Source organism: Carassius gibelio, chromosome B16, assembly GCF_023724105.1.
Source record: "Carassius gibelio isolate Cgi1373 ecotype wild population from Czech Republic chromosome B16, carGib1.2-hapl.c, whole genome shotgun sequence".
In the NCBI taxonomy this organism is placed as follows: Eukaryota; Metazoa; Chordata; class Actinopteri; order Cypriniformes; family Cyprinidae; genus Carassius; species Carassius gibelio.
The window spans coordinates 31,282,324-31,306,781 of NC_068411.1; the positions used below are offsets into that span (position 1 = coordinate 31,282,324).

A 24,458-nucleotide genomic window follows, 5' to 3' on the forward strand; every position below is an offset into this window, starting at 1 on the left:
TGAACTGTGTCCATCTGGTCGACGCTACAGAGCACTGAGCACTAGAACGACCAGACACAGGACCAGTTTCTTCCCTCAGGCAATCCATCTTATGAACAGCTGATAATAACGGCGAACACACTACACTTTATATTTATATACACATACACTTTATTTATCTAACACACATACTTAGTATACACTTAAATTTTGCACATAATACACATGTACATACATAACTGCATTTTGTAATATACCTGCCTACAATTGTCATTTGTATATTGTCATTCACTATCTACTTATTTGTATTTTTTATTCTTTTATTATGTGTTTTATGTTCTGTCGCTGTCATTCTGTTGTACTGCGGAGCTTCTGTCACGAAAACAAATTCCTCGTATGTGTAAACATACCTGGCAATAAAGCTCATTCTGATTCTGATTCATTCTGATTCTGACGAGAGGGGCGGGGCTGAGAGCTGTGGGAATGTAGCTAAACAGTGAAAGAGAAAGTGAGAGTGTAGTTGAGCTGTTGTTTTTGTATCTCTACAATCGAGCAGTAAAATGGCAGAAGCCAGAATTTTTCACGATGAGTTCTTGTGTCGAGTGTGTCAAGATCTCCTGAAGGATCCAGTGACCATCCAGTGTGGACACAGTTACTGTAAGAGCTGTATTACAGACTGCTGGGATCAGGATGATCAGAAGAGAGTCTACAGCTGTCTTCAGTGCAGACAGACCTTCAGTCCAAGACCTGATTTAGCTAGAAACACCATGCTGGCTGAAGTGGTGGAGAAACTGAAGAAGACCAAACGTCCTGCTGACTGTGACGCTGGAGCTGGAGATGTGGAGTGTGACGTCTGTACTGGAAGAAAATACAAAGCCGTCAAGTCCTGTCTGATGTGTCTGAACTCTTACTGTCAGAATCACCTCGAACAACACAAGAGTTGGTTTAAAGGAAAGAGACACAAAGTGATTGAAGCCAATGGACGACTGCAGGAGATGATCTGCCAGAAACACAAGAAGATCCTTGAAGTTTTCTGCTGCACTGACCAGAAATGTATATGTATGCTTTGTACAATAGATGGACATAAAAACCATGACACTGTATCAGCTGCAGCAAAGAGGACAGAGAAACAGGTATTTAAGAAATGACACTGATGAAATATTGCAGACAATCATTTCATGTGTTTATAATGGCACCATATTAACAACAGCATTCTTATATGCACACAACAGCAGAAATGAACAGCAGCTGCAAGAAGAGTTTCACTGTTTGCTGAAAATGCACCAGAAACCTTCATCAAGACAATCTTTCATAAAATCAACATTATGAAATAATGGAGTGAACTATTCACTGGTTCTTTGACAAAATACAAACTTTCATCTGTCAAAATACAAGTTATGCTACACAGCAGAAACACTGTCATTGTGAAGCTCTATGTCTGCATCAGTTTCACTTTTACTTCCACTTAAAGTTTGAAACAGGCCTTAATCTTCATCATGTTCATCATGATCCTCACTTCTTGAGATTGAACCTACCTACAGCCATTTCAGTTCCACTTTTCTTGTATACATTGATTATTTAGTGCCAGTTGTTATCGGTGAGATTGACTATCATCTGTTTATCCTGTAGCACCAGCTGAAGGAGACACAGAAGATGTTCCAGCAGAGGATCCAGCAGAGAGAGAAAGATCTCCAGCAGCTGAGAGAGACTGTGGAGTCTCATAAGGTGAGTCTGGAGAAGAAGAGAAGTTTGTCTCCGTCTCAGTTCAGACTCACTGAAGCTGAATCACTGTGTGTCCTAACAGCGCTCTGCACAGACAGCAGTGGAGGACAGTGAGAGGATCTTTACTGAGCTCATCCGCTCATCCATTGAGAAAAGCTGCTCTGAGCTGATACGACTGATCAGAGATCAGGAAAAGACTGCAGTGAGTCGAGCTGAAGAACGACTGGAGCGACTGGAGCAGGAGATCAATGATCTGAGGAGGAGAGACGCTGAGCTGGAGCAGCTTTCACACACACAGGATCACATCCAGTTCCTGCAGGTAACACAGATCTAGAAGAACAGGATCATAGTGGACTTGAGCAGATCCTGCTGTGACAGAGACTCAGAGAGAAACATTTCATGAGTGTCTTATTATATAATCATCAGTCAGACTCTCATCTGATCAGCTTCTTCTGAAAGAGACGCCACTTACAAATGGCTTTCAGTTCTGGAAATCTCTTAGGATTCCTTTCTCTCAGCTCTTTCTTCTGGACGATATATTTAACTGTCAACCACCACTAGCGCCACTGGCAGTTCAAAACTTCACTCACTCACATTTTTACCATATTTTTATTTTTCATTTATTACATCACCTTGAAATCAGTGAACTTGATTGTACCGATTCTGAGTAACGTTCATCAAAATTGAATCAGGTGATCCTCAAACCTGATAAAACTGATTTTTATTGGCCTGTAACACATTGATGATCATAAGGACCCCAAACATGAAGTGAGTCCTTATACAGGTCCTTCTCAAAAAATTAGCATATTGTGATAAAAGTTCATTATTTTCCATAATGTAATGATAAAAATTAAACTTTCATATATTTTAGATTCATTGCACACCAACTGAAATATTTCAGGTCTTTTATTGTTTTAATACTGATGATTTTGGCATACAGCTCATGAAAACCCAAAATTCCTATCTCAAAAAATTGGCATATCATGAAAAGGTTCTCTAAACGAGCTATTAACCTAATCATCTGAATTAACTAATTAACTCTAAACACCTGCAAAAGATTCCTGAGGCTTTTAAAAACTCCCAGCCTGGTTCATTACTCAAAACAGCAATCATGGGTAAGACTGCCGACCTGACTGCTGTCCAGAAGGCCATCATTGACACCCTCAAGCGAGAGGGTAAGACACAGAAAGAAATTTCTGAACGAATAGGCTGTTCCCAGAGTGCTGTATCAAGGCACCTCAGTGGGAAGTCTGTGGGAAGGAAAAAGTGTGGCAAAAAACGCTGCACAACGAGAAGAGGTGTCCGGACCCTGAGGAAGATTGTGGAGAAGGACCGATTCCAGACCTTGGGGGACCTGTGGAAGCAGTGGACTGAGTCTGGAAATGGGCTACAGATGCCGCATTCCCCAGGTCAAGCCACTTTTGAACCAGAAACAGCGGCAGAAGCACCTGACCTGGGCTACAGAGAAGCTGCACTGGACTGTTGCTCAGTGGTCCAAAGTACCTTTTTCAGATGAAAGCAAATTTTGCATGTCATACGGAAATCAAGGTGCCAGAGTCTGGAGGAAGACTGGGAAGAAGGAAATGCCAAAATGCCTGAAGTCCAGTGTCAAGTACCCACAGTCAGTGATGGTCTGGGGTGCCATGTCAGCTGCTGGTGTTGGTCCACTGTGTTTTATCAAGGGCAGCGTCAATGCAGCTACTGTAGTTATCAGGAGATTTTGGAGCACTTCATGCTTCCATCTGCTGAAAAGCTTTATGGAGATGAAGATTTAGTTTTTCAGCACGACCTGGCACCTGCTCACAGTGCCAAAACCACTGGTAAATGGTTTACTGACCATGGTATTACTGTGCTCAATTGGCCTGCCAACTCTCCTGACCTGAACCCCATAGAGAATCTGTGGGATATTGTGAAGAGAAAGTTGAGAGACGCGAGACCCAACACTCTGGATGAGCTTAAGGCCGCTATCGAAGCATCCCTGGGCCTCCATAACACCTCAGCAGTGCCACAGGCTGATTGCCTCCATGCCACCCTGCATTGAAGCAGTCATTTCTGCAAAAGAATCCCGACCAAGTATTGAGTGCATAACTAAACATAATTATTTGAAGGGTGTACTTTTTTTGTCTTAAAAAACACTTTTCTTTTATTGGTCGGATGAAATATGCAAATTTTTTTAGATAGGAATTTGGGGTTTTCATGAGCTGTATGCCAAAATCATCAGTATTAAAACAATAAAAGACCTGAAATATTTCAGTTGGTGTTCAATGAATCTAAAATATATGAAAGTTAAATTTTTATCATTACATTATGGAAAATAATGAACTTTTATAACAATATGCTAATTTATAGAGAAGAACCTGTATTAGTAATGCTTCAGTGATTTGAAACCATACTTGAGTGTGTCTTAAGAGTCCCTGTGAAATCCCTGAGAAAGGAGCACTGCTGCTCGGCCTTCCACCAGCTGGGTGATCTCCTCCGCGGTGCCTGGCGGTGGCACTGGACGGCCCTTGGAGGACGGCACGACACTCCTCCGCCGCCGGGTGGATGGCGACGGCTCCTCCAGTTTTGGGCAGCCAGCAGGAGACCCCCATTCCCTGCTCCTCCAGATTCCTTCACGGAGGCAGCAGGCTCCGCTCCCTCACGGACGGCAGCCGCCCCTCCACACCACGGGCAGCCGGCAGTGAGCTCACCCGTCCCCGGCAACTCACTCCAGCCCACCGCCTCGAGCGTCCATGACGCACACACCCTAGCCTGCTCGATGGCACCGCGGATTCACCACAGCGGCGAGGGATCTTCAGCAGTGTGTCCCTCCTTCTCCCGGGCTTCGGCACCACTGTAGCAAATGACACACTTCATATTCACGGGAAGAAGGAGGTGGGAACCAGCGGAAAATCAAATCAAGACTTTAATTACAAAATAAAGACAAAACAGCGCATCAGCCCCTCACGGACAACTGACGCGCACAAATACAAACCAAACACAACTAAAACCCAGGCCTGGTCCTCTCTCGTCCGTCACTGTCGTCGCTCCGGTTTTATATCCCTCCATCTCCTCCGTGGGACTCGAGACCACTCCTGTTCCCATGTCTCTCGGCTGCACCCCACTCGTCATAACAGATTTTTACAGTATGTTCTTAGCAGATGTTTTATTATCTAAACTATTTCCTAGAAATTTTACATATAGTATAAGCGGCAAACACTAGAATCTGTAGCTGTAATTTGATTTAATGAATACAAGAAGAATGAAGCAAATTTTGTGAAATTGCTGGATTGAGTTACTAAATATCAGCCAAGTCAACAAGAGCTGCACAAATCTGATGTTGGTGCAGGTTATTGGGTGACATGTGGAGCTGATGAGTTTTGATTTCTGTTTTCTGTAGAGTTTCCAGTCTCTTTCAGCACCTCCTGAATCTACAGATGAAAATGATGATCTCTTCAGTTCTCTCTTCTCTTCTGATGAGCTGAAAGAATCTGTTCATCAGCTGAGAGACAAACTGGAGGATTTCTTCAAAGAGCAGCTCAAGAAGATCTCAGACAGAGGTAAAGTCCTGGAGATTCATCTGCTCTCAGAAACCAGTTCATCATCATCTCATATCATGGAGAACATCATATTAGAAATGTCTTAGGAATGGATTCAGGATCATGAGAATCACACTGTTCATGTCTGTTGATTTCTACAGTCACATTCACCAACACGGTTCCCAGAACCAGGAACGACTTCCTACAATGTAAGTCAGTACAAAACAAGTAGAAAATCTCACAGAGTGTGTTCATGTTCTTCTTATAGAAGGTGAAAGAAGAGTTTTATAACTGATGATGTTTATATATAAATGATGCTTTTTAGAGGACATCTGTTCATCTGTGCTGAGACACTGATGATACACTGAAAATGAAGCTACATGAAAATATCAAACAGATTCATAATTTCTGATTCTGGTGTGTTTTATCTCCATCAGATTCCCATCAGCTCACTTTGGATCTAAACACCGTGAAAAAAAACCTACATCTGTCTGAGAACAACAGAGTGATTACTGGCACTTTCACAGTCCAGACATATCCTGATCATCCAGACAGATTTGACTTTTGGTGTCAGGTGTTGTGTAGCGAGAGTGTGTGTGGACGCTGTTACTGGGAGCTGGAGTGGAGTGGAGATAATGGTGTGTGTATATCAGTGGCGTATAAGAGTATCAGCAGGAAGGGACAGGGTGATGAGTGTGTGTTTGGATTCAGTGATCAATCCTGGAGTTTGTTCTGCTCTCCCTCCAGATACTCATTCTGGCACAATAAGAATGAGACTGTTCTCTCGGTGGAGTCCATCAGCAGTAGAATAGGAGTGTTTGTGGATCACAGAGCAGGAACTCTGTCCTTCTACAGCGTCTCTGACACAATGAGCCTCATCCACACAGTCCAGACCACATTCACTCAGCCGCTCTATCCTGGGTTTGGATTTGGAACTGGATCATCAGTGAAACTGTGTTGATGAATCAGAATAAACTGAAGAGAAATTCTACCCATAATGCTTTGAGCTGCATGATAAATCCGTAACAGTGAGATGTTATAGAGTCTCTTCTTTTCTTTTCATGACATTAATACTGTAGCTGAACTTCTGTCAGTGAAATAACATGTATGAATAAATGTGTGTAATAAATCCTCATATAGACAGTAAGATCAGTGTGTGTGTTATATTCTGTGTTAAGGGGAAGTTACTGTTAAAAGCAATTCATTACAATACTCCCTCCCTAGTGCGTTACTCCCTAAAAATACCTTGAAGAATATGACACAAGAGAAAAAAGTTCAACACTATTCAGCAATGAGAATTATTATTTTTTCATTTTTGCTTAGTATGGTTGAATTTATCATCGAAGGTCAGTAGCAAGATATTGGTTGATAAAATGGGATTAAATGCATAAATGATATTTCTCTTTTTTAAATATTTAAAGGTGCAATAGGTGATTGTCTTCAGAAAAAAATATTTTATGCTGGTTGAAAATCTCCTCACTTCCTGATAGCAATCATTAAGTTAAGTGGTCTAAATTTATTATCTGTATTTATATGATCTGTGGAAGGCATAGGACCAAGAAATGTTCATCCTTTCAATTTTCTTGGTCCAAGGTATGTATCTGCATACCTCTGCGCACCCTGTTCATGCAGACTGGATACATCAAGAGCATGTTCATGCACACTGTGCTGAGAGCGAGAATGGCAGACAAACCTCAACAAGACAATCTTCCTTCCTGGTATTCTAGTACTATTAAAGTTCTCGCTGGTGAGTGACACTTGATGTAGCCCAGTGGCTCAGTCGGAGGGCCAGTTGTAGTAGTATTTTGTAGTAGTATTTAGACAAACTTGCTTCAAAAATGTATTAATTTTAAATAGTCTATTATTCCTTAAATGTTCCTCTGCCTTCAGTGACGTGTCTCCTGATGGACCTGGTCTCCCATTCAGGTACTGACCAGACTTAACCCTGAGTAGCTTCAGTGGGTAACCAGTCTTGGGCTACAGGGTGACATGGCTGCCGGTATGGCTGTATCTCATTTAATGACTGCTAAAATTATTGATGAAAATATGTTTCCAAACGAAATGTTTGCTTTCAAAAGCAAAAATGACAGATTTTATCTGTCACGGTTGGTAAACAGTGATCTCGGGGTGTTTGCACTTTGTGGTGAAATCTGTGTGTTTCACATCTGCACTGATTAGCTTGTGGGCATCTCCGTTAATTGTCATCAGCAACAGCTGTCACTCATTACGCATCCACTATATATTGGCTTGTCTCACGTCTTGTGTTTGTGAGATCGCTGTTTCATGTTTAATGTGGTTACCCTGTTCGTTGGCTTTAGTGTTGTTTGAGTTGGATGTCTGTGTTTTCCCTAGAACCTCATCCACTCTCCCCACTTCCACTCAGCCACGAACTCTTACCTTCAACTCTATTTCCCGCAGTTCCTGTGCCATCCTCTCCTGCTGCCTACTCACCGTCATCATCCGGACTACTCACCTTCTCTCCGCCATCATCCGGATTCCTCAGCTCCTCACCACCACCACAGAGTGTCGTCTTCTCAGCCTCATTGTTTATTTGTGTCTTTGTATTCCCCTTATCTTATTAAAACTGTTAACTCGCATCTGCTTCCAGACTTTCCTTCAGTCCACCGTCACAGAACGATCTCACCACCATGGAAGCAGCGAGCACCAAGAGAGAGAGAGCTGGACGGAATTGTGGGTGGGGTTAGTGCATGAACAGCTCTCTCTCCACCTTCAATACCACGACTTAGGTGCCCTTGAACAAGGCATTGAACCCCCAACTGCTCCCCGGGCGCCGCAACATAAATGGCTGCCCACTGCTCCGGGTGTGTGCTCACAGTGTGTGTGTGTGTGTTCACTGCTCTGTGTGTGTGCATTTCGGATGGGTTAAATGCAGAGCACAAATTCTGAGTATGGGTCACCATACTTGGCTGTATGTCACTTCACTTACTTACATCACTTACATCAATACCCTCACGGACTAAATGCACCACAGTGTCCAACACATGGATCAGCAGCAGGAGAGCATCTCTAACTCCGGACGCACTATCTTGAGCGCTGGTGGCACAGGTGTCTGAGCTCACCCAGCGGATCCATCAGCTCAAATCTCCCACTGCGCCCATCGCAGTCCGTCCCCCGGGAGATTCCCCAGGAACACTTCCGGCCAGAGCCGCGGCTTCCGGCACCGGAGAATTATGCGGGTGAGCCAGCGTTTTGCAGAACTTTCTTAACTAAGTGTTCAATGCATTTCGCCCTACAGCCCCGCACCTTCGCTACTGAGGATTCAAAAGTAGCATTCATCCTCACATTGTTATCCGGCAAGGCTGCCTTATGGGGGACGGCGGTGTGGGAGAACCAAAATCCGTGTTGTGCCTCGTTCCACGCCCTCTCTGAGGAGATGAGGAGAGTATTCGACCGTGCAGCGACCGGCAGGGAAGCCGCTCATCAGCTCTCAGAGCTCCATCAAGGTTCTTCCTCAGTGACCAATTATTCCATTGAGTTCCGCACCCTGGCGGCCACGTGCCAGTGGAACGAGGCGGCGCAGTGGGATCGATTCCTGCATGGGTTATCCGACCGTGTTCAGAAAGAGATCTACCTCCTCAAGCTGCCCCCCACTCCCGACGGATTCATAGAGTTGGCTCTACGGGTCGACGCACGGATTAATCGCCTGGGTGGCCAACCCAGTCCTTCTCGCCCTACCATCTCTCCTGCTAGGGGGCGCTTGAGTCGAGGGAACACGGTCGGTTCCATCGACGACCACGAGCCCATGCAGGTGGGTGGAGCTTGGCTGTCCCGGAGGGAGAGGGAACAGCGGAGGTCCCAAGGACTGTGTCTGTACTGTGGAAGCTCTGATCATAACATCGACTCATGCCCGGTTAAAAGAGCCAGCCTGGTTGTAAACTTGAGACTACTATCGGGTGGGATCTCCGCTGGGAAGTCCTCAACTACATCATCGCCCCTTCTTCCAGTGAAACTGCGGTGGAGGAATCAATCTCATGAATGTCATGCCCTTCTGGACTCCGGAGCCGAAGGTAACTTCATTGATTCTTCACTAGCACGTCACTTGAACATTCCTGTCCTTCCTGTGTCTCTCCCCATCCATGTCACCGCACTACTCTACTGCCCGTAGAGTATCTGGACCTGAAGGAAGTGTTCAGTAAGTCCCGTGCTGCTTCTCTTCCTCCACATCATCCCTACAACTGTGCCATAGATTTAGTGTCAGGTAAGTCTCCGCCTAAGGGCAAGTTATACTCTCTGTCTATTCCTGAGAGGGAGGCCATGGAGAAATACACTTCTGATTCCTTAGCTTCTGGGTTCATCCGCCCTTCCTCTTCTCCAGCGGGGGCGGGATTCTTTTTTTTGGGTAAAAAGGATGGTTCTCTGCAACCTTGCATTGATTACCGAGAGCTGAACAACATCACGATAAAGAACACCTATCCATTACCACTCATGTCTTCAGCTTTCGAGAGGTTGCAGGGAGCATCCATATTCACAAAATTGGATTTACGTAATTCTTATCATTTGGTCCGCATCAGGAAGGGGGATGAATGGAAAACCGCCTTTAATACCCCTAGAGGGCACTTTGAATACTTGGTGATGCCGTTCGGGCTCTCCAACTTGCCCGGGGGTTTTCCAAGCACTCGTTAATGAAGTGTTGCGAGATATGGTAGATCAGTTTATATATGTTTACCTGGATGACATCTTAATCTCTACAGGAACACGTTTAACATGTCAGACGAGTGCTCCAGAGGTTACTTGAGAATGGTCTTTTTGTCAAGGCGGAGACATGCGTATTCCATGCACAGTCTGTTCCCTTCCTAGGGTATATCGTCTCATCCGAGGGAATACGTATGGACCCTGACAAAGTTAAGGCTGTGATAGATTGGCCATCTCCAGATGCCCGTAAGGCCCTACAGTGGTTTCTGGGGTTCGCCAATTTCTATCGGCGTTTCATTCGCAATTTCAGCCAACTAGCCTCACCTCTGACAGCCTTGACCTCCCCCAGTACTCCGTTCAGGTGGTCGGACGCAGGTGAGGCTGCGTTTGCTAACCTCAAGAGCCGCTTCATTTCGGCTCCCATCCTTGTGGCCCCTAATCCCACACACACATTTTGTTTTGGCTTGCCAAGGAGACAGCGGTCACTGTCCTAGATCACGTCTTTCGGCATCATGGCCTCCCGGTAGACGTGGTTTCGGACAGGGGATCTCAGTTCATATCCAAATATTGGAAAGAGTTTCGCAAATTGTTAGGAACGTCAGTTAGCTTGTCTTCGGGTTATCATCACCAAAGCAACAGACAATCTGAGTGAGCCAACCAAGATTTAGAGAGGACGTTGCGATGTTTGGTCTCCAAGAATCCTTCTTCCTGGAGTCAACAACTCTCTATGGTACACATCGCCTTTCATGTGTCCAAAATTAAACCTGTGTTTTATGCACGTATTAATCCGCCTACTCCGGTTCCCCCGCTACCGCGTCTCGTAGATGGGGAACCGACCTATTCGGTTAATCGTATTCTGGACTCGAGACAGAGGGGACGAGGATTCCAGTATCTGGTGGACTGGGAAGGTTAGGGTCCGGAGGAGAAGAGTTGGGTACCTGCTAGGGACATATTGGATCACTCCCTTATTGATGACTAAAATCAGCAGGTAGGCCCTTCTGGGAACTCCAAGAGGAGTTCTTAGAGGGGGGGGTACTGTCACGGTTGGTAAACAGTGATCTCGGGGTGTTTGTACTTTGTGGTAAAATCAGTGTGTTTCGCGTCTGCACTGATTAGCTTGTGGCCGTCTCTGTTAATTGTCATCAGCAACAGCTGTCACTTATTACACATCCACTATATATTGGCTTGTCTCACGTCTTGTTTTTGTGAGATCGTTGTTTCATGTTTAATGTGGTTACCCTGTTCGGCGGCTTCAGTGTTGTTTGCGTTGGATGTCTGTGTTTTCCCTAGAACCTCATCCACTCTCCGCACTTCCACTCAGCCACGAACTCTTACCTTCAGCTCTATTCCCCGCAGTTCCTGTGCCATCCTCTCCTGCTGCCTACTCACCGTCATCAACCGGACTACTCACCTTCTCTCCGCCATCATCCGGATTCCTCACCTCCTCACCACCACCACAGAGTGTCGTCTTCTCAGCCTCATTGTTTATTTGTGTCTTTGTATTCCCCTCATCTCATTAAAACTGTTAACTCGCATCTGCTTCCAGACTTTCCTTCAATCCACCGTCACATTACCTTTTTAATGCTGATAACCTCACACAGATATCAAGATGCAGCAATATCGCTGATGACAGTCAACAAAATATTCAGATAAAAAAAAAAAATGTTTCATTAATTGTCATTGTTTCATTGTGTGTGATATATGTGTGAATCTACATGATTCTGTCCAAAGAATTTCTGCATAATGACTTAAAATATTAAAAATATTATTTCAGGACAAAATTTCATGCAGTGGTATTCTAGGGCTACTTTAAAGTGAAATTATTACATCTAAATAATGTTCTCAGAGATCAGACTTTGGCTTGAGGGGCCAATGTTTTGCCAATGAGCAAATTCTCGGGGCCCTGAGCCGAGCTGGGCCAGTGCAGGCTTGTTTGCAGGGCTGTTACACCACAATAAAGGATGAATATCACTCTGTCCCACGGGTAACTTTGGGGCTTTCTGATTGGGGCTCACTGTTTCATTTTCATTTTTTATATCAGTTTCTTTGATGATATGTGTATTTCTATCAGGACATGACTGACATTCAATAATGATAACCAAGGTTTACTGTAAAACTCAAGCAGCTTTGTCATGCTAAAAAGGATGTTTACAGAAGTGGGGATAAAATGTTGTACTGCAAGGCCAAGAACAGACTACTAAATGAGATCAGAGTGAATAAAAAAACGACTCTGAAAAGCTAAGGAAAAAAAGTTTTCAGCCAATGACCCAATGTCAGTAAGGACTGGTCTGAGTAACATCACCAAGTACAAGACACCACCCCCACAGTCTATGGAGAATCAACAACTACCTGACGATCCCAGTCTCCCCCCCCCCCTGCTCTAATCTGTACTTCACACATACACCTAAACTGATTAAAAATGATTAAAAATAATTTGCGTTTACATAAAAATGGCTTAAACCGCTATATTTCATATTCCAGGTAAGTAGTTGTTAGTAAACAGTAACTGCATTTATATGTTGTTTATGGTGCATTCTGGTATTGGTTGTAATATTAGTTAAGTAAATCCAAACTTTGCTGAAGAAGCGTTAGCAAATTTTTCGATGGAAGATGAAAGAACCAGAAAAACTTTGATCTCCAGAGAAAAAGACAACACAAACATAAACGGGCATCTTCGAGACAGCGCACAGAGTGAAGGTGCAGTTGACCTCCTTCCCTTCTGTCAATTTGTTTAATTTTAAAGGATTGCAGCAAAAAGGATCAGAGCGATTCTGTAGCCAGAAAGCCTGTAGTGTGTTGAGTGTCTCTTCACTTCATACTATGTATTTTCTAAGGTCAGGTATGCATATTTTACTTTTAGATGCATCTTTGAGAATTCGATTTTTTGTATTGATACGATTTGATATGTTTGAATTGGATATGTAATTGGCAGAGTACATAATTACCTGACTGATAATGAATTGTTACATTTGTTTTTATTCTGCTTTACTCTGTAATTATTGACTATATTTACGTTGAATCCCTGTTAGCGACATGAGCACCCGAAGATTTTAACTAGAACAATCAAATGTCAGAAGAATAGGCCTACTAAATAGAAACAGACATACAACCGATTTGCATTCCAACCTGAATTAGAGGTCATAATAAAATGGACTCAGATTAAATAATAAAATGGAGTCAGATTTGGAGGGGTCGGCGCCGTTCGCCAGGGTGCCGGAGCCTGCTGCCATCCACCGGAAATGGGAAGAGCAGGGAACGGGGGACTCCTGCCGGCTGCCCAAAACCGGAGGAGCCGTTGCCGTCCACCGGGCGGTGGAGGAGTGTCGTGCCGTCCGCCGAGGGCCGTCCAGTGCCACCGCCAGGCACCGCGGAGGAGATCACCCAGTGGGTGGAGGGCCGAGCAGCAGTGCGTCTGGGAACCGCAATTTTTTTTCCCTCTCTCCCCTCTCTCATCTCTGTCGCTCCTCCTTTCATTTCCTTTTCTCTCGCCTCGTCTGTCCTACCCCCAGGTTCCCGCAGGTCCCCGTGAGCGGCCCCCCCCCAGAGGGGGGAGGGGGGAGTAGAGCGCAGTCTCGAGGGAACCCCCCCCGGCCTGCGAAGGGCGATGGGGGTATGTGGCGAGTGGGGCGGGGCCGAGGGACGTGGGAGGAGCGAGGCTGGTGGAGTGATTGGAGATGAGCTACACCTGTTCGACCCACCGGTCTCGAGTCCCACGTAGGAGATGGAGGGATATAAAACTGGAGCGAAGACAGTGAAGGACGAGAGGGACCAGGCCTGGGCTTTATTTTATGTTTGCTTTTTATTTGTGCACATCAGTCGTCCATGAGGGGCTGATGTGCTGTTTTGTGTTTATTTTTGGAATTATTAAAATGTCAGTTGATTGTCCGCTGGTTCCCGCCTCCTTCTTCCCGTAGTTATGGAGATTTTAATATTACACATACATATAATGAGGAACAGGAACCTGCTTTACAGACTCATAGACACCTTACTTACACACATCCCTCAAACACAGAACAAGGAAACAGGACACATGTGTGTTCAGAGAAAGAGAAACTAAAACGAGGTTGAGCTACTGTGTGTTTGTGACTCTATATTCATGCAGTAAAATGGCAGAAGCAAGAATTTTTCACGATGAGTTCTTGTGTCCAGTTTGTCAGAATCTCCTGAAGGATCCAGTGACTATCCAGTGTGGACACAGTTACTGTAAGAGCTGTATTACAGACTGCTGGGATCAGGAGGATCAGAAGAGAGTCTACAGCTGTCCACAGTGCAAACAAACCTGCAGTCCAAGACCTGATTTAGCTAGAAACACCATGCTGGCTGAAGTGGTGGAGAAACTGAAGAAGAGGAAACGTCCTGCTGACTGTGACGCTGGAGCTGGAGATGTGGAGTGTGACGTCTGTACTTTAAGAAAATCCAAAGCCATCAAGTCCTGTCTGATGTGTGTGAACTCTTACTGTCAGAATCATCTTGAACAACACGAGAGTTGGTTTAAAGGAAAGAGACACAGTTTGACTAATGCCACTGGACAACTGCAGGAGATGATCTGCCAGAAACATGATAAGCTCCTTGAGGTTTTCTGTCGCACTGATCAGAAATGTATATGTATGCTGTGTACGATTGATGGACATAAAAACCATGACACTGTATCCGCTGCAGCACAGAGGACAGAGAATCAGGTATTTTGTTTGATCAAGTTAATACTACGTGTAGTGATCCAATTGTCTAACATGTGTCAAACTCAAAACACCACGTAATTTTATGTGGCCTGTGGGAGCATATGGTTGCCTTAAAATAAAAATATATGCTGCTTTATATAGTAAATTATGAAAATGCTTATCATTTATATGTACATTTAGTAATTTAGTAGACACTTTTATCCAAAATTACTTACAAATGAGGTCAGTGGAAGCAATCAAATCATAATCAAATCACATTATTGTCTCTATTTGGTGTGCTATTGATATGCAATAGTTAGGATTAGGGGTGTGGTAAAGGTGTGTGTATGCCAAAACTGCATATTATATGCACAACAAGACATGTTCAGTGCCTGAAGTTGGCCGGCACTTTTTCGCTTGTACTGGCACTTCTGACGTTTTGCCAGTACTTAAAGTCAAAGTGTCTGTGTATGAGTGATTAGAAATGACAATAAATAAACCACACTACCCAGGAGAGGGCACTATGAATTACCACTCATCTCGGTCTACCAGGGGTTTTCCAAGTGGGGATCACGAGAGCACGTAAGGTGTTCTGTTTTGATCTTATAGTGCAAATGCATTGACTTACTGGAAAGTGTGCAGAGTAGTCAAATAATAATTAATTACTGATTTGAATCAGCAAATTTTGACGAAAACATAGCGCTTTAAACAAAATACATTGCGTCAAAGCAACTGAACAACATTCATTTGGAAAACAGTGTCTCAATAATGCAAAATGATAGTTAAAGGCAGTTCATCATAACTGAATTCAATGATGAACTGCCTTTAACTATCATTTTGCATTATTGAGACACTGTTTTCCAAATGAATGTTGTTCAGTTGCTTTGACGCAATGTATTTTGTTTAAAGCGCTATATAAATAAAGGTGACTTTGACTTTGACTTAGGATGGCCGCTTGTCTAGCGCCTCTACACGGGATGACAGCCACAGCTGACCCTCCAGAGTCGAGTCAGGTTCCCGTTGACCCTCCAGAGTCGAGTCAGGTTCCTGTTGACCCCCCAGAGTCGAGTCAGGTTCCCGTTGACCCCCCAGAGTCGAGTCAGGTTCCCGTTGACCCTCCAGAGTCGAGTCAGGTTCCCGTTGACCCCCCAGAGTCGAGTCAGGTTCCCGTTGACCCTCCAGAGTCGAGTCAGGTTCCCGTTGACCCCCCAGAGTCGAGTCAGGTTCCCGTTGACCCCCCAGAGTCGAGTCAGGTTCCCGTTGACCCCCCAGAGTCGAGTCAGGTTCCCGTTGACCCCCCAGAGTCGAGTCAGGTGCCCGTTGACCCCACAGAGTCGAGTCAGGTTCCCGTTGACCCCCCAGAGTCGAGTCAGGTTCCCGTTGACCCCCCAGAGTCGAGTCAGGTTCCCGTTGACCCCCCAGAGTCGAGTCAGGTTCCCGTTGACCCCCAGAGTCGAGTCAGGTTCCCGTTGACCCCCCAGAGTCGAGTCAGGTTCCCGTTGACCCCCCAGAGTCGAGTCAGGTTCCCGTTGACCCCCCAGAGTCGAGTCAGGTTCCCGTTGACCCCCCAGAGTTGAGTCAGGTCCCCGTTGACCCCCGAGAGTCGAGTCAGGTTCCCGTTGACCCTCTAGAGTCCTTCCCCTTGGTCCTCCGCCGGTCCACCTCCCTCCTGGGTTCCTTGTTTTTGTTAATTGCACTTGTCTCTGTTTCCCCATTTTACCTGGCCCTCCGTCCCTCCCCCTGGTCCTCCGCCGCTCCACCTCCCTCCTGGTCTTTGTGTTCTTTGGTCTCTTCTTGGGTTCGGGTGGAGCATCTGGTAGCTGCTCTGTGGAGGAGGGGGTAATGTCACGCTGTCTGGTCTCTGTTTCCCTGAGTCTCCACTAGTGGTCTTACTTCCCCATAGGCACCTCACCGTAGGCACTACAATTCCCACAAAGCCTTGGCACTTCATCACAGTAATTGCAATCCTGTTAATTGCACTCAGGTGTCTTCACTTGTTAGTCATTATCCTCCCTATATTAACTAGTCCTTTTCTGTTTGTCTGCTTGGAGCCCTTACTTTCCATCATCTGGTTTCCTAGTGTTCCTAGTTTCCGAGTTCCTATTCCTGATCCTGTTTGTTTGTTTGTTTGTTTCTGTTTGGACTGATCTTTGGTTATGACCCGGCTTGTTTTTACTCTGATTTTGGATTGCCCAATAAATCTCACACTGCGATTGGATCTCTTGTCTCCTGTTTACCAGAACGTGACACCCCCCTGCAATAGTCTGTTTATTTTCTGTGTAGAACTGCAGGTTAATTAAACAGAAACACTGTCAGTGTGAAGCTCTACGTCTGTGTCTGGTTCACTCTCATGATACTTACGCCTGCAGTGAAACAGGCCTTAATATTGATCATAATTCATGTTTGATGATTGTAACTGATCATCAGTTGTGGAGTTTGAACCTTCAGCCATTGGTTTATTAGCTACAAATTCATTATTTTTTTTAGACATTTACAATCTTCTGTTTTTCCTCCAGAACCAACTGAAGATGTTCCAGCAGAGAATCCAGCAGAGAGAGAAAGATCTCCAGCAGCTGAGAGAGACTGTGGAGTCTCAGAAGGTGAGTCTGGAGAAGAAGAGAAGTTTGTCTCCATCTCAGTTCAGACTCACTGAAGTTGAATCACTGTGTGTCCTAACAATGCTCTGCACAGATAGCAGTGGAGGACAGCAAGAGGATCTTTACTGAGCTCATCCGCTCATCCATTGAGAAAAGCTGCTCTGAGCTGATACGACTGATCAGAGATCAGGAAAAGACTGCAGTGAGTCGAGCTGGAGGACGACTGGAGCGACTGGAGCAGGAGATCAATGATCTGAGGAGGAGAGACACTGAGCTGGAGCAGCTTTCACACACACAGGATCACATCCAGTTCCTGCAGGTAACACAGATCTAGAAGAACAGGATCATAGTGGACTTGAGTGAGATTCTGCTGTGACTCACAGAGAAAACATTTGATGAGTGTCTTATTATATAATCATCAGTCAGACTCTCATCTCATCATCTTTTGAAAGACACTTACAAATATCTTTCAGCTCTCGAAATCTCTCAGTAATCATTTCTCTGAGCTCTTTTATACTGAAGATACTTCAAACTTATTACCAAATTTTGCATCTCATTCTTTATGTTTCAGTGAAATCAGTGAACTTGATAGTACTGATTCTGAGTAACGTTTATCAAAACTGGATCAGGCAATCCCGAATCCTGATAAAATTTAAACATGAAGACCCAAAATATAAAGTAATGTGTATATTAGCAATACTTCAGTGTATTCAAACCAAATCAAACCTGATTGTGCATTAGGGGTCCTTGTGAAGTTTCAGCATCTCTAACCACTCTATAGTTATAAATGATGGTCAATCTAATTGTAGCCTTGGAGCTTCTTTTGTGCTTGAGCTGTTAGATGGATATGTATGTTCTTATCAGAAATTATATCATCCACACAATTTCCTAGAAAGTTGATATATAGTATAGGTGAAATAAGACTAGAATTTATAGCTGTAATGTGATTTAGTGAATATGAGAAGAGTGATGATAATGCTGTGACATGTTGGACTGAGTTACTAAGGATCAGTCAAGTCAACAAGAAGTGCACAAATCTGATGTTCCTGTAGGTTATTTGGTGAAGTATGGAGCTGATTTCTTTTCTTTTCAGTTTTGATTACTGTTTTCTGTAGAGTTTCCAGTCTCTCTCAGCACCTCCTGAATCTACAGATGCAAATGATGATCTCTTCAGTTCTCTCTTCTCTTCTGATGAGCTGAAAGAATCTGTCCATCAGCTGAGAGACAAACTGGAGAATTTCTTCAAAAAGGAGCTCAAGAAGATCTCAGACAGAGGTAAAGACCTGGAGATTCATCTGCTCTCATAAACCAGTCCATCATCATCTCATATCATGGAGAACATCATATTAGAAATGTGTTAGGAATGGATTCAGTATCACCAGAATCACACTGTTCATGTCTGTTGATTTCTACAGTCACATTCACCAACACGGTTCCCAGAACCAGGGACAACTTCTTACAATGTAAGTCAATACAAAACAAGCAGAAAAACTCACTGATTATGTCCATGTTCTTCCTGAAGGTGAAAGAATAGTTTTATAATTGATGATGCAAATGATGATTTGCACAGGATAATTGTTTATCCGTACTGAGACACTTATGATACAATGAACATGAAGAGTTCAGCTACATGAGAAAGATCAAACAGATTAATAATTCCTATTTCTGATGTGTTTTATCTCCATCAGATTCCCATCAGCTCACTCTGGATCCAAACACAGCCCATAAAAACCTCCATCTGTCTGAGAACAACAGAGTGATGATTCACACACACAGAGAGCAGTCGTATCCTGATCATCCAGACAGATTTGATGTGTATCGTCAGGTGTTGTGTAGAGAAAGTGTGTCCGGACGCTGTTACTGGGAGATTGAGTGGAGTGGAAATAATGGTGTGCGTATATCAGTGTCATATAGTAGCATCAACAGGAAGGTAGGTGTTGAGTGTTTGTTTGGATCTAATGATCAATCCTGGAGTTTGATTTGCACTCCCTCGAGGTACTCATTTTGGCACAATAAGACACACACTGTTCTCTCTGTGGAGTCCATCAGCAGTAGAATAGGAGTTTTTGTGGATCACAGAGCAGGAACGCTGTCCTTCTACAGCGTCTCTGACACAATGAGCCTCATCCACACAGTCCAGACCACGTTCACTCAGCCGCTCTATCCTGGGTTTGGGTTTGGACTTGGATCATCTGTGAAACTCATCAGTGTTGATGAATCAGATTAGATTGACAAGAGATTCTACCCGTAATGCTTTGATGCATGATAAATTAGTAACAGTGAGATATTATAAAGTCTTTTCTTTTCTCTTCATGGCATTTATACTACAGTGAAATAACGTGTGTAATAAATACTTATATAGACAGTAAAATGCATGTGTGAGTCCTGCTGAGTGACCGTGTGTTTCTGTGCTTATCTCAACCTCAGTTTGTGTTGATTTAGTTTTTGATGTAGTGTCAAACCTATCATTTTCTTATCACTATAATAATTACCTTTCATTTCAGATTATCACACACAGTCAATAAATCATTTTCAATATTCACTTTATAGATCTCCGGCCCTTGTGTTCTTTTGTTTTCTGGTGTTACGAGACGCTGTTTTTAATGTCACACATTTAATTATTGACTGTGAAATTTGTTTTCATTTTAGTTTAAAGCTTGTTCATAAAATATTCTAATGTTTACCAGTGGCTGAAATCTGTAACTGACATGAAATTTCAAGTTTTTAAAACTGTGAGTGTGTGTGTTCTTGTTGATGGTACATTGTTGGGACCAAATGCTCCCCAAAGGACAGTAAAACCTGCCATTTTTTTACATTGTGGGGTCTGTCCTGCGGTCCCCATGGGGGGGGGGGGGGGTAACTAAAAATAGTAAATGATGTTTAATTGAAAGTGTAACAATGCAAACAGGTTTTCTGTAAGGGTTAGGTTTAGTGGTAGGGTTGGGTTAGGGAATAGAAAATGGTCAGTATAAAAAACATTTTTTTTTTCAATTCAGAGGGGACATCAGAAGTCTGAAATCTTTTTAATTTGATAGTTATTCAATGCATTAGCATTTGTTAGCTTGTCATTAGCATTTCCATTCATGCCTTTTGCTGTTTTCTTTTTTCTTTTCTTCTCTCCTCTCTCTCGCTACTCTCTCACTCTGATTTTTCATCAAACAACTGTGGTAAGAATCTTTCATCAAGCACGGTGAGTAATGGCTTCTCCTGCTATTGCTATTTTCACCGCTTGCCACATGTATAATTTATATCTCTCTGTTGGCGATGAGGGATTCACATGTGATAAATGCAGGGAAATAGTTAGGTTGACAGAGAAGATTTCAGAATTAGAGACACACATCTGAACTTTAAATGAGGACAGTAAGAATGTGAGGGCTCTAGATATGGCTTTGGATTGATCTAGCTCAGGCAGTCCTGTACATTGTTTGGTTCTGGTAACAGTCCCTTCACAGCAGGGCAACTGGGTGACTGTGAGGCGGCATAGTTGCGGGTCAAAACACTGCTCTTCTGTTCCAATCAAAAAATTAAACAGGTTCTCCCCACTCAGTGACACACCCACTGAGAAACCTAAGTGCTCTAGTTATTGGCAGTTTTATTGTACAGATCATGAAAATAGAGACGCCAGCCACCATAGGCCAATGTTTACCAGGAGCCAGAGCGCCTGACATCTTGGCAAATTTAAAAGTTCTGGCTAATGCTAAATGTAAATACAGCACGATTGTTATTCACAACGGTTAGGGTTAGACAATGATGTTAGACTTCGCCAGTCAGAGATCACTAAATACAACATTAAAGAGGTGTGTGAACTTGCAAGCACGATGTCAGACACGGTAATATGCTCTGGTCCTCTCCCTGCTTACTGTGGTGATAAGATACATAGCAGATCATCAATTAATGGCTGGATTTCTAAGTGGTGCCTGAAGTATAACATAGGTTTTATAGACAATTGGACAATTTTGGACAACTTTTGGGGCATACCTGACTTGTTGAAAAGAGATGGACTTCATCCCTCCTGGGGTGGTGCCGCTCTTCTCTCTATAAATATGGCATATAGTCTAATAGTTTGTACTTGACTAACTTGGCCCCGGTCAGGAAGCAGACAGACTGGCTAAACCGACCATCTGCTAACCGCCTCACATCACAGAAGTCAGATTATTCTCAGCACATAGAGACTCTTTCACCTAGATATAATACTATAGATAGTGTGACTGTTCAACGAACTAAAATTTAAAAAAATGTCCAATTTAAGAATAACAATTTAATTGAGGTTCAACAAATAAAAAAACAGATGCAATACAGATAAACAAATTATAAAGCTTGGCTTATTTGATTATCAGCTCCCTTTCTATGAAAGCACTTTCTGTAAATGATATGATCACCGTTCATAATCTAGATGTACTCTGTTTGACAGAAACCTGGATAAAACCTGATGATTAGTCAAGTCAAGTCAAGTCTGCTTTATTGTCAATTCTTTCACATGTACAGTACATAACATACATACAGAGAATTAAAAAATACAATACTCTCAGACTCATGGTGCATACAGATAACACTAACAGTAGAGCCTAAAAAAATCTAATATAATGTAAAAAAAAAAAAACTAAACAAATAAGGGCATGTAAAAAACGAATAAAAATGAAAATAAAGTTATATAAAGCAGCGCAAGGCACATGGCAGAAAGAGTTATTTTATTAAAACTCAAGTCTCAAGTCTCATTTATTTATATAGCCCCTTCAACTACAAGGTAGACCAAAGGACTGTACATCTAAAAGCAAGGAAACCACAAAAAAAAAAAAAATATATAGAATGACAAAGTCAAGAATTAAAAGAAACAGAATACAAATAAGTTTTCACACGAGTTTTAAAAACATCAACTGACGGTGCAGATCTTATATCAGGAGGAAGAGCATTCCACAGCCTAGGTCCAACGACTGAGAAAGCTCAATCCCCTTTAGTTTTAAGACGAGTTCTTGGAACAACGAGCAGTAAACAATTAAAGGACCTTTGAGATCTACCAGAATTCATAAGCACCAAATCCTTTATATATTCCGGAGCCAACTCGTGAACAGCTTTAAAAACATATAACAAAACCTTATACTGTATACGATATTTCACAGGGAGCCAATGAAGCCTTTCCAGAACAGGTGTAATATGCTCCCTTTTCTTAATACCAGTCAATAGCCTCGCTGCAGCGTTTTGAACCAGCTGCAATCTTGAAATGAGAGATTGACTGATTCCTACATATAGAGCATTACAGTAATCCAAACGTGTAGAGATGAATGCGTGAATCACTGTTTCCAGATCAGGAACAGACAAAAAAGATTTCATTTTCGCAATAGTCCTTAACTGATAAAAACAATTTTTTACCACATTTTTTACCTGATGGTCAAACGTAAGAGCAGAGTCAAAAATTACACCTAAATTTCTTATTTTAGGCTGAACGTATGTTTCCCATATACCTAGAAAATCGGCTAAACCACTGTCATCCTTTTTCATCCCAAACACCATGACTTCAGACTTGCTGGCATTTAACTGCAAGCAGTTTTGTCGTAACCAACTGGTCACCTCCTTTAAACAAGCAACCAGCGATAAATTAGGGCTTGATCCTCCAGCTCCAATCGGTAAATAAATCTGAATGTCATCGGCATATAGGTGATAAGATATACCATATTTCTTAAAAATTTGGCCTAGAGGAAGCAAAAACAGAGAAAAGAGAAGAGGTCCCAGAATTGAACCCTGAGGTACTCCACAATCCAGAGAAACTGACCTGGAGGAAAAATCCCCAACCCTCACAGAAATTGAACGTCCCCTTAAATATGAGGAAAACCATTTTAAAACCGTCCCTCTCAACCCTACAACGTGTTCCAAACGACTAATAAGGATATCGTGATCAATTAGATTAAAAGCTGCACTAAGATCCAACATAATTAAAGCCCCAGTATTTCCCGAGTCTGCAATAAGTAATAAATCATTTGAGACTCGCAATAAAGCTGATTCAGTACTGTGTCCTGCCCGAAAACCAGACTGAAAGACATCTAACACCTCGTTTTTAGCCAAAAAAGAGCTTAACTGAGATAAAACTACCTTTTCCAAAATTTTTGAGATATATTATTAAAATAATTATTAAAATCCAACGGGTCAAGAGTAGTCTTTTTAAGAAGGGGCTGAATAACCGCCTGCTTAAAACTTAAAGGAAAAGTGCCTGTATAAAGACTGCAATTAACAATAGCAGTAGTACAAGGCCCAGTATAATCGAATGTCGCAGCCAACAAATCAAAAGGCAAAACATCCCGACTAGCAGCAGGGCGTTTCTACTTACCAATAATAAGACTAATATCCTTAACTGAAACCAAATCAAATTTATCAAACGTGCTGACGTTTTTTAGAATGTCTCCTGTCAAGCCATTCCAGTCATGAAAACCAGATCTAATTGTATTAACTTTGTCTAAAAAGACATTTAAAAACTTCTCACAACACTCAGTGGATGGTGGTATTGAGACAGTATTTGAGTTTAAAAATCTATTAATAGATTGAAACAAAATTTTAGGCGATTTTGAATGCTGTGATATAATTTTAGAAACAGCAAAAATTAAGTGTTACCTAACCCTAACTGACTAAAGAGGTAGTAGAATGATGTCAGTTCTATGCTGAATGAGGTAGTGAGCAGACTAATGCTGCACAAAGTGACAGGTGCATATCATCGTATGTTAGTCGGGGGGAGGAATCTGGGGGGGGGGGGGGGGTTCATAGTTCAGTGGTGCCTGGGGCAGAAGGGGGGGGGGGCAAGTTCAGGAGTGAGTTCAGCCGGTTAGACTGAAGAAGCTGTGTGATGGGTGAGTGGGATCACCTGCCATGCAGAGGGCTTTACGGGTGAGATGGGTTCTGTAAATGTCCTGGAGGGAGGGGAGAGAGACACCAATGATATTCTCAGCTGCTTTCACTTTGCATTGAAGGGTCTTGAAGAGGCTCTGACGGCCCTTCCGGCCACACTTATATCTGTCAAGAGCCTGACAGTGATGTGGTCTGAGGCACCAAGGTGGGGTAGGGGGAGAGCATTGACTCTTGGACTTGTCTCCTGTGAAGAGGTCTGCATGTTACTCTCCATGTCCAAGGGCCTCCTCGACAGTCCATGTGTGCGGCCTGATCTTTATTTGATGATAAAATTGCAGTCAGCCCACTCTGCTATCCATTTGGTGGGTGGTGGCATTGAGCTTGGTCATGGACAACACATATGTCATCGGGTTAGTGTCCGTATTGACCACAAAGTAAGTTACTTGATAAAGGTATTCACTTCATTGCTAACAAATAGCCCACTTCATTGCAAGGAATTC

The 24,458-nt window shown here is 43.2% G+C and overlaps 2 protein-coding genes across 4 annotated transcripts in view; both read left to right on the top strand.

Annotated features, from left to right (window-relative positions):
* Positions 1-498: 498 nt before the first annotated feature.
* Positions 499-6,355, top strand: LOC127975303 (tripartite motif-containing protein 16). The gene is made up of 6 exons (XM_052579252.1): positions 499-1,112; positions 1,609-1,704; positions 1,784-2,020; positions 5,081-5,240; positions 5,381-5,428; positions 5,657-6,355. Exons 1-6 carry the CDS (start codon positions 540-542, stop codon positions 6,178-6,180), a joined length of 1,638 nt encoding a protein of 545 aa, XP_052435212.1. The 5' UTR covers positions 499-539; the 3' UTR covers positions 6,181-6,355.
* Positions 6,356-13,903: 7,548 nt separating this feature from the next.
* Positions 13,904-24,458, top strand: part of LOC127975302 (tripartite motif-containing protein 16) — a 32,823-nt gene continuing 22,268 nt past the window's right edge. Inside the window, exons 1-3 of one of the 3 annotated variants that reach the window (XM_052579251.1) lie at positions 13,904-14,551; positions 17,047-17,130; positions 17,222-17,446. In XM_052579251.1, the coding sequence (XP_052435211.1) occupies positions 13,979-14,551; positions 17,047-17,130; positions 17,222-17,446 (882 nt within the window). In that variant the 5' untranslated portion in view covers positions 13,904-13,978. The remainder of the gene's footprint in view (positions 14,552-17,046; positions 17,131-17,221; positions 17,447-24,458) is intronic. The other 2 variants (XM_052579250.1, XM_052579248.1) reach the window with 2 other exon arrangements.